Source organism: Peromyscus maniculatus, chromosome 3, assembly GCF_049852395.1.
Source record: "Peromyscus maniculatus bairdii isolate BWxNUB_F1_BW_parent chromosome 3, HU_Pman_BW_mat_3.1, whole genome shotgun sequence".
Lineage (NCBI taxonomy): Eukaryota > Metazoa > Chordata > Mammalia > Rodentia > Cricetidae > Peromyscus > Peromyscus maniculatus.
In genome coordinates, this window is record NC_134854.1 from 65,641,293 (window position 1) to 65,652,723 (window position 11,431).

Here is an 11,431-nt window from a genome sequence, read left to right on the forward strand (position 1 = left end):
ACCTGGAATTGCTTTGTCTGAGGGCAGGGGGAGCATCAGGAGATGGAAAATCCTAGCTCCCGGACCAATGTAGAAATCTCCAAGTGGCCTGTGAATCCAAAGTGAAAGATTCTCCCCTGCGTCCAGTCAGGGTGACTTCTTTACCCCTTGGACAATGTCATTTGCAAAGGTGGCAGTTTGCGCTGGTGACGTCCCTGGGTGCAAGACCTCTGGGGGCATCCCCAGGCAGTGCACATTTGTCTCAGGAAACACTGGGAGGTAGGTTTCTGAAAGTATGGGTAACGTTTCCAAGAGGGGGGTCCTTCTTATCGTCATTGTGGCGCCTTTTGTCTGCAGTGCAAAGCGGTGGGCATGACCGCACCACCACGGGCGGGTTGGGGAGCACGCACCGGGCACCATTTAACGGATTAGAAAATCTAGGTCACCACCGGCCTGCGTCGGGCACACGGACCGGCACCGAAATCGCATCCGTTAAGGATCTATCAATGCCCTCCCCAACGCCGCACCGCTAAATGAACTAATGACCAAACTTATTAACAGGAACAAAATCCCCCCGCACCACTGCCCGCGGCTTCCAGACCAGAGAACTGGAATTTTCTCTGGCCGACTATCTGTGCAATCCGTACACCGAGCGGGACACAGCCCTTCCCTCGGACGCAGCCCCGTCTGCGCATCACGGATCCCCGCCCCTTCCGGCCACTCGCGGGTTCCGGAGTAGGCTGGGCCTGCGCCGGAAGTGCAGTAGCGCCGCGCTCTGTGTGCCCCGGGAGGCCCGATCCTTCCGGAACCGCCAGCTATAAGTGGTCACTCCCTCAACGCCCGGAACTGCTCTGAGTAGTTACAGACAGAACCGCCTTAACCGGTGACGGTCCCGTGAGGTGGGTGCAGCCGTGGTCGCCCTAGCCCACGATCGCAGCATCTGGGTGGACATAGCAACAAGGGTTCTGCGAGTGTCATAGATTATTTAAAAAGAGCAGCTGTAGAGAGAGAGAGCGAGCAAGGCGGGAAGAAAGGCTTGGTCTGACTTTACGGGGGCCACGTTTATTCACGGCGAGGGAGCATTTTGTCACCCACAGATGTAGATAGCAAAAATGCCTGCAGGGGAACATGGGATGCAGCCTCTTAGAGAGGCAGAAGTGGGTGGAAATGACTTCGGTAGCCCACTAGGGAAGCTGGGAAGTGTCGTCTTCCAGCAGGAAACTATCCATGGTTTTTGCTTTGTTTTTTGCTAGTGTGAGCTCAAAGGCTGGTTGAGTGTTATTTAAAACATCTCTCAGCAAATGGTCAAAACCTCGGTTGGGATGAGACATCATGGCACAACCTTCTTTTAGTAGAAAGGTGGGAGAGAGGAAGCTGGCGAGTTTGTATGCCGTGGAACTGTGGAAGGCCCAGGGTGAGTTGAGCTGAACAAGGCTGGTGGGGTGCAGCGGGGTAGAATTAGGAGGCAAGGTCCCTTCTGAGCATGCTCCTGGGAACAATTGGCAGAAGAATAAAGAGAACGTCATAATCTAACAGACAACACATGGTATGAGCAGAGGCATCTCCTAGTCCAGGTGAACAGATGCCAGAAGATTGTTCATCTGTAGGTTGCAGGTTTTAGGATCAAAGCATTTCCTAGTCCAGGTGAACAGATGCCAGAAGATTGTTCATCTGTAGGTTGCAGGTTTTAGCATCAAAGGCATGAGATCCCAAGTGCTGGGATTAGAGGTGTGTGCCACCACTGCCTGGCCTCTAGTGGCTAACTCCATACTCTGATCTCCAGGCAAGCTTAATTGATTAGAGCACAAACAAAATATCACCACAGATACCTCTGGTCCAGCTCCTGGAGAACATAACTGCCCTGTGACTTTTCACAGCTGACTTCCCAAGAAGGAACTGCAGAGTACATGAGCAAAGCCTCTAGCCTAGGACTCTGCAGGCTAGCTGCTAATTTAACAGGTGAGTCACGTAGCACATTGTGTCTGGTCTCTTGGTACCAAGAGCAGCCCAGGTGGTCAGGATCCAGAGATCTGGAGCCATGCAGTCCCAGAAACACTGCTCACTCCTGAGGTTAGTCCCCATCAGCATGGCTTAGTGAATGACCACAGGACCTTTGCATGCTTTGTCCACAAAACAAAAAGATCAGGTGCCTCTGACCTCAGACACTGAAGGAAAAAGAAGAACAGTTAGTTGGCAAAAATGATGAACACAGGTCCAGTGTGCAGGGGACCATGAGACCCAGCTGGAAGAATAGAATCACACTTCGCCAAGGAGTTGTGTCCTGAGATTGCTTCTCACTGTCGTTTGTGTATTTCACTGCCTCATGCTCTTTGGTTCTCTTTCTTGTCTGGCCTCTGGCCTTGAAGTCCCCAGAATTACAGAGGGTGACTGAGAGGCATGATTTTCATATTGCCTTGCTGCCTGGGCTCATCTTCTCATTCTCCCAAGTTTCCAAGCGTATTGAAATGGGAAAAGATAAGTCACCCTAGAGAGGACACTCCCAGGATCAGTGGGACAGGAAGACCCTGCTGTGAGCACCAACTCTCCTGTGACCAGGCCCAAAAACCCAGCTGCCACCCTAGCTTATCCCAGGCCTGACTTCAACACCAGAGCTACCAAGACCTCCCCTTAGACTTAGCTGGGCTGAGGGAAGACCTGTCAAAGACAGGGTAAATTGATTTTCTGGGCATAAAGATGACCTTGTGAATACAAGGGGGGAAAATCAGGACCTCTTGCTCCTGGAAAAAAGCATGAAAAAGACTTGTCCTTACGAAGAAACAGCCCTTGCTCCCTACCAAGTGGCACATTGGTCCTGTAGCTGACCAAGTTTTCCTGGAGAAGCAGGGAGAAGGTTCTATACCCAACTGCCTACATTGGGAAGAGAAAAACATGTTCTTTGGAGAAATCACTATTTCCCAGGTGAAGTGCTGGCCATGTGGGCAGAGTAAGCCAGAAGGAGTCTCCAGAACTCATGGCTGCAAACTTGTGCCTGTCCACCTGAGAAGGTGTCCAGGCAGAGGTGTGGGAATGGAGAGGGAGGGGAGAAGGCGGGGAAGAAGACAAGCCTTGGCTGCTCACTGTTGGCCAGGCCTCCTCTAACCTAACTGTCCAGCCCTTCCTTCAGCTTTCCCACGTGACTAGTCATGACAGGTTGGAGGTAAACCATTCTAGGGAAGATGCGGAGACAGGGCAAGCTGACATCCTCATGGTCCCTGTCTTAGTCATGGTTCCTATTGCTGAACACCATGACCACGACAACTCTTACAGCGGAAAATATTTAACTGGGGCTGGCTTACAGGTTCAGAGGTTCAGTCCATTATCATCGTGGTAGGAAGCGCAGTGGCGTGCAGGCAGACATGGTGCTGGAGAAGGAGCTGAGAGTCCTACATCTGGACCCATAGGCAGCAGGAAGAGAGAGGGGGACACCGGGCCTGGCTTGAGCATCTCAAACCTCAAAGCCCCCCCTCAGTGACACACTTCCCCCCAACAAGGCCACACCTCCTAATAGTGCTGCTCCCCATAAGCCTGTGGGGGCCATTTTCATTCAAACCACCACAGTCCATCTGGCACCTTAAGAAGTATATGAAAGTCTGGGTGGTGGTGGCACATGCCTTTAATCTCAGCACTCAGGAGGCAGAGGCAGAGGCAGGCGGATCTCTGTGAGTTCCAGGCCACCCTGATCTACAGAGTTCCAAGACAGCCAGGTTTGTTACACAGAGAAACCCTGTCTGGGGGGGGGGGAGGGAGTGTATATGAAAAAGCTCTTGTGTCCTGGCATGAGGAAGAAGTCAGGGCCTGGGCCAAGCCTTTAAGAGCCCCCTGGCTTGAAATGTCTTATCAGAAAGGAAGGATCACAGAGGTTGATTATGCCCCACATTCCCCAGACCAAGCCCATTCCGGACATCCGAGAGGTTTTGTTTGTTTCATGGACGTAATACCAGCTGCATCTCCTGTGTTGGGTGTCAGACTGTCGTCAGGCAATGTAAATCTCAGGGGTGGTCGCACATGTTAGTCCTGGCCCGTCAGTAAGCAAGGGCTTGAGTGGGAAAGGGGTCCAGCTGTGGGCAGCCCAGGTGAGGGGGTGACAGGGACAGTGGGTACAGCAGGAGGGCTTGTCTGCCAGTGCTGCCGGCCCTGCTGTGGTGCGTTACCTAATACCCAGATGTCCCAGATGTCCCAGATATCCCAGAGGACTGGAATGTTACAGGCTAGTGAGCTGACAGAGGAATGACTATCATGAAGTCAAGAATACCCTCCTCAGATGTACTGTTGAGAGGGTGTGCAAGATCCATGCCTAGCCTCGTCACATCCTTGGTGGGGAGCTCGTTGAAGACAGTGCCAGTGAGTAGCCATCACCGATGGATGGTGCTCCGAGCCTGCTTTCCTCGGAGGAGAGGACACTAAGCGGTGTTGTGTTGCTCATGTGAACTTAGTCTTGGGAGCCCCCAGAGCCTTCCAGCTACAGGCTCTGAGCAGCCTTGGCATTGGCAGTGACCTAATGTTCTTTGTAGGTGTAACTACCCATCTAGCTCGGACTCCTGAGTCGGGGCCGGCCAAAGTCTGCAGTTTGGGAATGGTATTTGGAATGAAGCCTGCTTTTGTTTTTCTATCCGAGTGAACTTTTATCCTCTGTGGGCAGCATCAGCGTTGCCCCTCCCCCACAGGCAGACTCCTCACAGTGACGTCACACACACACATGGGCTCACTGTCCCACAGCCGCCGATGACATGCTCGCCCTCCCCATGTTTCAGAACTGTCCTAGGCACTCCTGCTCCTTGCTCCAAAATGGCTTCCTGGACTTCTTCGCCTCCCCTAGCCTGCCCTGTTGGGCTGTGGTGCCATGCCTTCAGCTGCACTGTGCCGTCCAGCACAGGGTGGTCATTGCCTTCATGCTGACCTGAGAAGTGAGGCGGAAGCAGAGGAGCTGGTTGGGGAGCTAGGGGGGTGGGAGAGTGGTTGCCTGGAGTTGGAGCAACAGTGTGAAACCCGCTCACCGCACCCTGTCCTGCCCCTCTTGACCAGTTTCCTCTGTGCCTAGGACTAAATGCCTACCTACCTCTCAGGCCTTAGAGCTCTAGCCAGAGGTATAAGTTGGTCTGCATACTCTAGATACCATTTTAATTTTAGTGATAATGTTGGGAAGATGGAAATAACATTTTCGAGTGAATGAAAGACGTTACAGCATGTTCTCATTGAGTCTGCATGCCTGGAAGGTGGCAATTACCTGTTGTCTATTTAAAAATAAAGCTAAGCCAGGAGTGGTGGTATAAGTCTGTAATCCTAGTTCTCAGGGGTGGGGTGGCATGGAGGAGAGCAGGGGGATTAAGAACTCAAAGCCAACTTGGGTTACATGAGACCCTGTCTCAAAAATATCAATAAAACAGCCAGTCAGTAAAAAAATTTAACTTTTCCCAAAGGAACCTCTTAGGGTTAATAAAGGTATATCATAATAGTTACTAGAAAAGTCAAGTATCAATTTTTTTTTTGTTTTGTTTTTGGTTTTTTTTTGGTTTTTCGAGACAGGGTTTCTCTGTGTAGCTTTGCGCCTTTCCTGGAGCTCACTTGGTAGCCCAGGCTGGCCTCGAACTCACGGAGATCCGCCTGGCTCTGCCTCCCGAGTGCTGGGATTAAAGGCGTGTGCCACCAATGCCCGGCTCAAGTATCAATATTTTTGAAGTCCAGATTAGAGCCAAACTGGCAATATGGGTCCTAAGCTTCATATAGCATGGATGTGACCATTGGAGTGAGCCAGAGCCTCTTCCCCAGGCTGGGGCTGTGTCCTGCTCTGTTGCTTAGATGGTCTCAGGCCTTGGCTGTCTTGGCCATTCACTCCGAGAATCAAGGCTGGTGGGTCTGCCATTGTGGGGGCCTCTGCAAACACCATGGCCAGAAAGTATGCATGTGAGGCAAGAAGAAAGTCCAGTTTAACATGATTCAGTAGCCGGTGTTGGTTCAAACCTCTAGAGTCCAGCACCAGGCAGGTTATTTTAGGCATTTTTAAGTACAGTATAATTTGGAAAAAAGTTTTCTGGTGTAACAATCTCATTTGCACAATTAAGTTTAAGGCATAATTACATTGAAACTCCTTTCAAAGTACATGTCACCTCTTCCCTAAAGATGGGTTCTGTAGATAGAATACATGCGTCATCTTAAGGTCCCAAGGGAGGATCTGGTGTGATCTTGGTCATACAGATAGCACAGAGGTCACCTAGGCTGTTAACCACTTCCATTCCCAACCCTCTGAGCAGAAAACAGGTCTCTCTCTCTCTCTCTCTCTCTCTCTCTCTCTCTCTCTCTCTCTCTCTCTCCCTCCCTCCCTCCCTCCCTCCCTCCCTCCCTCCCTCCCTCCCTCCCTCCCTCCCTCTCTCTCTGTGTTTAACATTTTCTGGTTCCTGTGAGCACAAGGATTTCATGCTGTCTGCATGGCATCCTGCTGTTCCCTGTAGCACAGGACACAGATGCTCAGGAGAGGCTGGCCTGACTCTCTCTCTCTCTCTCTTTAGGGCCCCAGTAGAGATGAAGGAGAGCAGCTGGCTGATCCCCAGAGACACCACATCCCTGTGACTCTAAGCACTGCCAGGGCCAGGCCATCTGAATCCTCAGTATCATGGAGCCTCCTGGAGAGAAGCCAGGAGAGACCGAGATGCTGAGCATCACACCCCAGCTGCTGAAGTCCCGCTCTGGAGAGTTTGCCCTTGATTCCATCCTATTGCTGAAACTTCGGGGTTTGGGGCTGGTGGACCTGGGCTGTTTGGGGGAGTGCCTGAGCCTTGAGTGGCTTGACCTATCGGGCAACGCACTTACCCACCTGGGCCCACTGGCATCCCTGCGCCAGCTGGCTGTGCTCAATGTCTCCAATAATCGGCTCACAGGGCTGGAGCCACTGGCAGCCTGTGAAAACCTGCAGAGCCTCAATGTTGCTGGTAACCTGCTGGCTACTCCTAGCCAGCTGCAGTGTCTGGCTGGGCTGCAGGGCTTGGAGCACCTGAGGCTCCGGGACCCTTTGGCCCGGCTAAGCAACCCGCTATGCGCCAGTCCCTCTTACTGGGCTGTGGTTCGAGAGCTGCTACCTGGTCTCAAAGTCATAGACGGGGAACGTGTGAGTGGGCAGGGCAGTGAGCTGTACCAGTTATGCCGAGACCTGGACAGTTCCTTGCGCCCCAGCTCCAGCCCAGGCCCCAGAGCAATAGAGGCCCAGCCATGGGTGGATCCTGACTACTGGGAATTCTGGCCCATGCAGAACAGCTCCATTTTGGAAGAGGCCTGCAGGCAGTTCCAGGACACACTGCAGGAATGCCTTGACCTGGACCGCCAGGCCGGTGACTGCTTGGCGCAGGCCCAGCAGGCCCTGAGCCCGGCAGAAACCACCTCTTCCTTTGTCTTCTGAATGCGCCTCACAGCCCAGGTATTCTCATTGTCGTGATGTTGCCTACATCTCTTTCCTACCCCATGCCCTTGCCTCTCTGGTTTTCTCTGGTCACTGACCTTGCAAAGTAGGTTGTTCATTTACCCCTTTCTTGAGAGCATCCTAACACACGAGCAGGGACATGCTTTCCGGCTGGCCTCTAGCAGGTATAGGAGATTCCCCTCACGATCTGGCAAATGCTGCAGCCAGGTCCAGGGGCATGCTGAGCCCGGGCTCTCCCAAGTGCCGAGCCTGAGGCTTTGTGGGCAAGGTTACTTGCCACCTGCTAACTGATTAAATAGTTCTCTGCTCATTTGGATCATTTCTTGTCTCTTCCTCAGCAAAAGTGCAGGCTTCCATGCCTCCGTTTTGGTCCTGTAGGAGATTCTACACTCACCCTACATGCTCCTTCCTGTACTAGGCAGGAAGTGTGGGGACTCACTTACACACCCAACCCTGAGCTTTCCTTACATGTGCAGGCTGAGCTGCGGGAAGAGCAACAACACAAGGTTGGAAATGAACAGACTCAGCAATTTTATTAGCTTGGAATATTTCGTCTTTGGGAGCCGGTGTGCTTCCACTGGCTGCTGCCACAGCTGCACAGGAAGATGGAGTTCTAGAGAAGAAGGGGAAACCAGACTGAGTACGAACGAGGTGGTTTTGGTCTGATCTTAGCTTTCAGCCAAGTTTCGCACACCCCTTCTCTGCCTCCCTCCGTCCGGTTTTCACGCCAAGGGCGCTCTCTCCCCTCCAATAGCCTACCTGTGCAGGGCTTATTTGGGCTGCCGGGACCTGGAGAAGGCAAACTGTCCAGGGAAGAAGTAGCTGCGGGGGTCCTCGCCAGCCTGTTCTACCTTAGTGCACTGGACCTCCTGAGGCTCCTGCCAGGACCAGGGTGCTGCAGCGGTGCCTGGGGGGAGAGGCACCACCGCAGCCCGGGGAGTGTCTCAGCCACCCCATCCCACTCTCCTTCCAGCTTCCGGTGCTTATCCCACAGACCCAGGCGTGGGCTGCTCCCGCCCCCTCCCTAACCTCTGTCCCTTCTTACCTGAGGCCCTTGCCTCAGTATCGGACAGTGGACCATCCGGCCCAGAACTTTACCCTTGGGGTCCAATTTGATGCAGGCCAGGCATTTCCGCTTTCTCTGGGGTGGAGAGTGTGAGAGAGGGAAAAAGGAGTGAGGACACCACGAAGGTCAGTGGGGCCTGGCCTTGGCGTTCTCTAGAGTGGAGGGAGGTAGTGGTTTGGGTGAGAATGTGCCTGATAGGTCCAGATATTCGAACACCTGCTCTCTGGTTGGTGGCTGTTTCGGGACGGTTAGGTTTGCCTTTGATGGGGAAATGTGTCACGGGGGCAGGCCACTCTTTCTGCTTCCTGCTTGCTTTTGAGGATGTGAGCCCTCAGATTCCTGCTCTGGATACGGTGCCTGCTGGTAGATGCATCTCCCTGCCTCCCTGCCATGATGGACTTTTATCCCTCTGGAACTGTGAGGCGAAATAAAGCTTTCCTACTAGTTGGTTTGGGTCATTGTGTTTTATCACAGCAACAGAAATATAACTAATCCAAGGGGTAAGGGGATAGGCAAGCCAGATGGACATGCAGTCCACCCTGGGGTAGGAGATTTTTAGAAGTTCTCTTCTTTGGGCCTGGTCTTAAGAAGCAGCCCAGACTGCTCTAGAACTTGTGGTTCACCTGCTTTAACCTCCCCAGTGCTGGAATTTCAAGTGTATACTACCCTGCCTTGCCTGCAGACTGCAGTACTTGTGTGGGAATCATTCCTGTGTGAGCATGCGTAAGTTTACTGCTCACATGCCGTATTCTGCATGGGTGTGTTCACAAGTGCTTGTGTGAGTGTGCAAACATGTATAAAGGCAAGAACCCTCCCCAGATGGTGTCTGTTTCTGTTTCTCTCTGGTGTGTGTGTGTGTGCGTGCACACACACACACACACACACACACACACACACACACACACACACGCTCTGTGTCAGACAAGGACGTCTGGGTGTCCTGCTATATCCTCTTTCATTCCCTTGAGACAGAATCTCTCACTGAACCCGGAATTAGGCTGGCAGCCAGCCAGCCTTGAGTATCCTCTGCATACTACTGTGCAGGAGTTCTGGGCATGTGTGTCCACACCCAGCTGTTTTCATATGGGTGCTGGGGATTCAAACTTAGGTCTTCATGCTCGCACAGCAAGGGCCCTTACCACCTTGTCCTAATATTTACATTCCCCCCTAAGATTTAATTTGGACAAAAGGTCCTCGAACCAAGATCTTGTAAATCACCAGTATAACCCAGTCCCTTCCCTTCCCTGATGGAGGGAACCAAGACCTTCAGTGACCCACAAAGCTGTTAGTTAGAGAGCAAGGACCTTAACCCAAAGTGCTGTACCTTCAGCCCAGAGGTCACGCCACAGCAGCAGTGCCCCTTAGGGAGGCTGATGACTGTGAAACCCTGCAGCGAACCGGCCATAGTCTGGTCGGGGCACAGGAGAAGCTCCTTAGAGACGCTCTTTAGGAGGAGCTTAGACGGTGGTCCCTCTCTGACGGAGAAATTTCCCACTTCCTTGCCCACAGCCCCCAGTGATGAGCACAGGGCTTCTCTGGGCTCCAGTTCATACCCAGGCAGCTGCTCCCGTCAAAAGAGCCCTTCACTCACCCCGTTTGGTTTGGTTTTGCACTCGGGGTTTTTCCAGTCCTTCTTGAGGCAGCTGGTCTGCTGGAGCTTAAATTCCAACTTCACAAAGGTGCCGGCTGAGTAGAGCTACAGACAGACAGACAGACATAGACAGACAAGAAGGCCAGCAGGTAACTCCTCTCCTCCCGCAAACCCCGTACCTTAGAATTGGCACAGCCTGGGGGGATGGCTGCCTGGCGTTCCCTGGTCTCCAGGGCGGCGGTCCTCCGCCCCTTACCCTGTCACAGCACTAACCGTATCGTCAGCGCTGTCCACCCCGATCTCTCGGAAGGCCCACTGCACGGGTGGGTGTTTGTGGAACTCCTCCAGGGCCACCTGTAACCCCCTGCGCTGTGTCTCGCTGAGCTCCAGCTCCGTCCCGTGTATGCCCACCACGCCCAGCCAGAAGGCCAGGGAGATCAGCAGGCGCTTCATGGCTTCACCGCACGCCTTCGGGTCCTGCAAAGATGGTGTATGGTCTTCAGCTCTCAGAGCTGGGGTGGCGGTGGGGGGTCACCTTCTCCCCTGACCTATTCCTGGGGCCAGGAGAAGTGGCCCTTTCCGAATCTCCACTGGGAATCCAACTGGCCCTTCCCACTCTGCCAGGCCTTGTTTCCTGGTGCCAGCAAAGTTTTAGAGTTCCCTGTCAACAGCCCCAGGAAGTAGTCCGGCTGGCTGTGGCCACGATAGCCTCTTTCTGAGCCATGTTCTCTTCCCTCTGGGTCTTCCCGTCATCTCCCAAATCCCCAGCCCCTCGCTGGTACCTTGAAAAACACCAGGTTCGTTGCTCTAGCGCAGCCTTTCCCTGTGCGGTCCCTGGGGCAGCTCCCGGGAAGCTGTTCCCTCTCGCCCTCTCATCTCCCTTTTCTCTCCTTTGGTCCCCACAGCCCCGCCTTTCCCCACTGACCCTTCTCCCAGAGTCCGGAGTTTTGGAGTTTCCCGTTTCCCAAAGTCCCCTGACCTTCCTCTTGGCTTGGGCCAAGGGAGGGGGAGGGGGAGGGCCTGGAGCACCAAATGAGACCGGCTACAGGCTGAATATTTTTCAGAAGACGTAAATGTGGGAGGACATGCCAGCCCAGGGCAGATGGGAACTGCAAAATGCTTAACCCTCCCTGCACCAGGGCTGCAGCTGCCATCAAGACAACTGTCCCCAGGGTGGGTGTCCCTCCACCCCTGTCCCAACCTGGCTCCGGGTTCCCTAGTGTCAGACAGATCTTACCCCCTTTGCCTCTTCTTCTCCAGCCTCTGTCTCTGTCATCTTTCAGCCCGTGACTGGGGTCACTTGAGGGAATGACTTTTGGAAGAACTTGGTTTGAACAGGTGATCTTCCACTAGAAAGCCACAGATGGGGAAACTGAGGCTCCTTCAG

The 11,431-nt window shown here is 53.4% G+C and overlaps 2 protein-coding genes across 7 annotated transcripts; one reads left to right on the forward strand and one right to left on the reverse strand.

Annotated features, from left to right (window-relative positions):
- The first annotated feature begins 217 nt into the window (after positions 1–217).
- On the forward strand, positions 218–8,900 carry Lrrc61 (leucine rich repeat containing 61). 5 transcript variants are annotated; one of them, XM_042273184.2, is made up of 4 exons: positions 742–878; positions 1,233–1,393; positions 1,857–1,938; positions 6,483–8,900. In XM_042273184.2, exon 4 carries the CDS (start codon positions 6,587–6,589, stop codon positions 7,364–7,366), a length of 780 nt encoding a protein of 259 aa, XP_042129118.1. In that variant the 5' UTR covers positions 742–878; positions 1,233–1,393; positions 1,857–1,938; positions 6,483–6,586; the 3' UTR covers positions 7,367–8,900. The 5 variants fall into 5 exon arrangements, with proteins under 5 accessions (XP_006995494.1, XP_042129121.1, XP_042129119.1 ...); XM_042273187.2 differs by lacking the exon at positions 1,857–1,938 and having other exon boundaries at positions 722–878; XM_042273185.2 differs by lacking the exon at positions 1,233–1,393 and having other exon boundaries at positions 728–878; positions 1,763–1,938.
- On the reverse strand, positions 7,895–11,106 carry Rarres2 (retinoic acid receptor responder 2). Of its 2 annotated transcripts, none has more exons than XM_006995434.4 (6): positions 10,970–11,106; positions 10,318–10,521; positions 10,045–10,149; positions 8,433–8,528; positions 8,147–8,265; positions 7,895–8,000 (listed from the first exon to the last, which is right to left on the reverse strand). In XM_006995434.4, exons 2-5 carry the CDS (start codon positions 10,495–10,497, stop codon positions 8,158–8,160), a joined length of 489 nt encoding a protein of 162 aa, XP_006995496.1. In that variant the 5' UTR covers positions 10,498–10,521; positions 10,970–11,106; the 3' UTR covers positions 7,895–8,000; positions 8,147–8,157. The 2 variants fall into 2 exon arrangements, with proteins under 2 accessions (XP_006995496.1, XP_006995495.1); XM_006995433.3 differs by lacking the exon at positions 10,970–11,106 and adding an exon at positions 10,827–10,965.
- Positions 11,107–11,431: the final 325 nt, after the last annotated feature.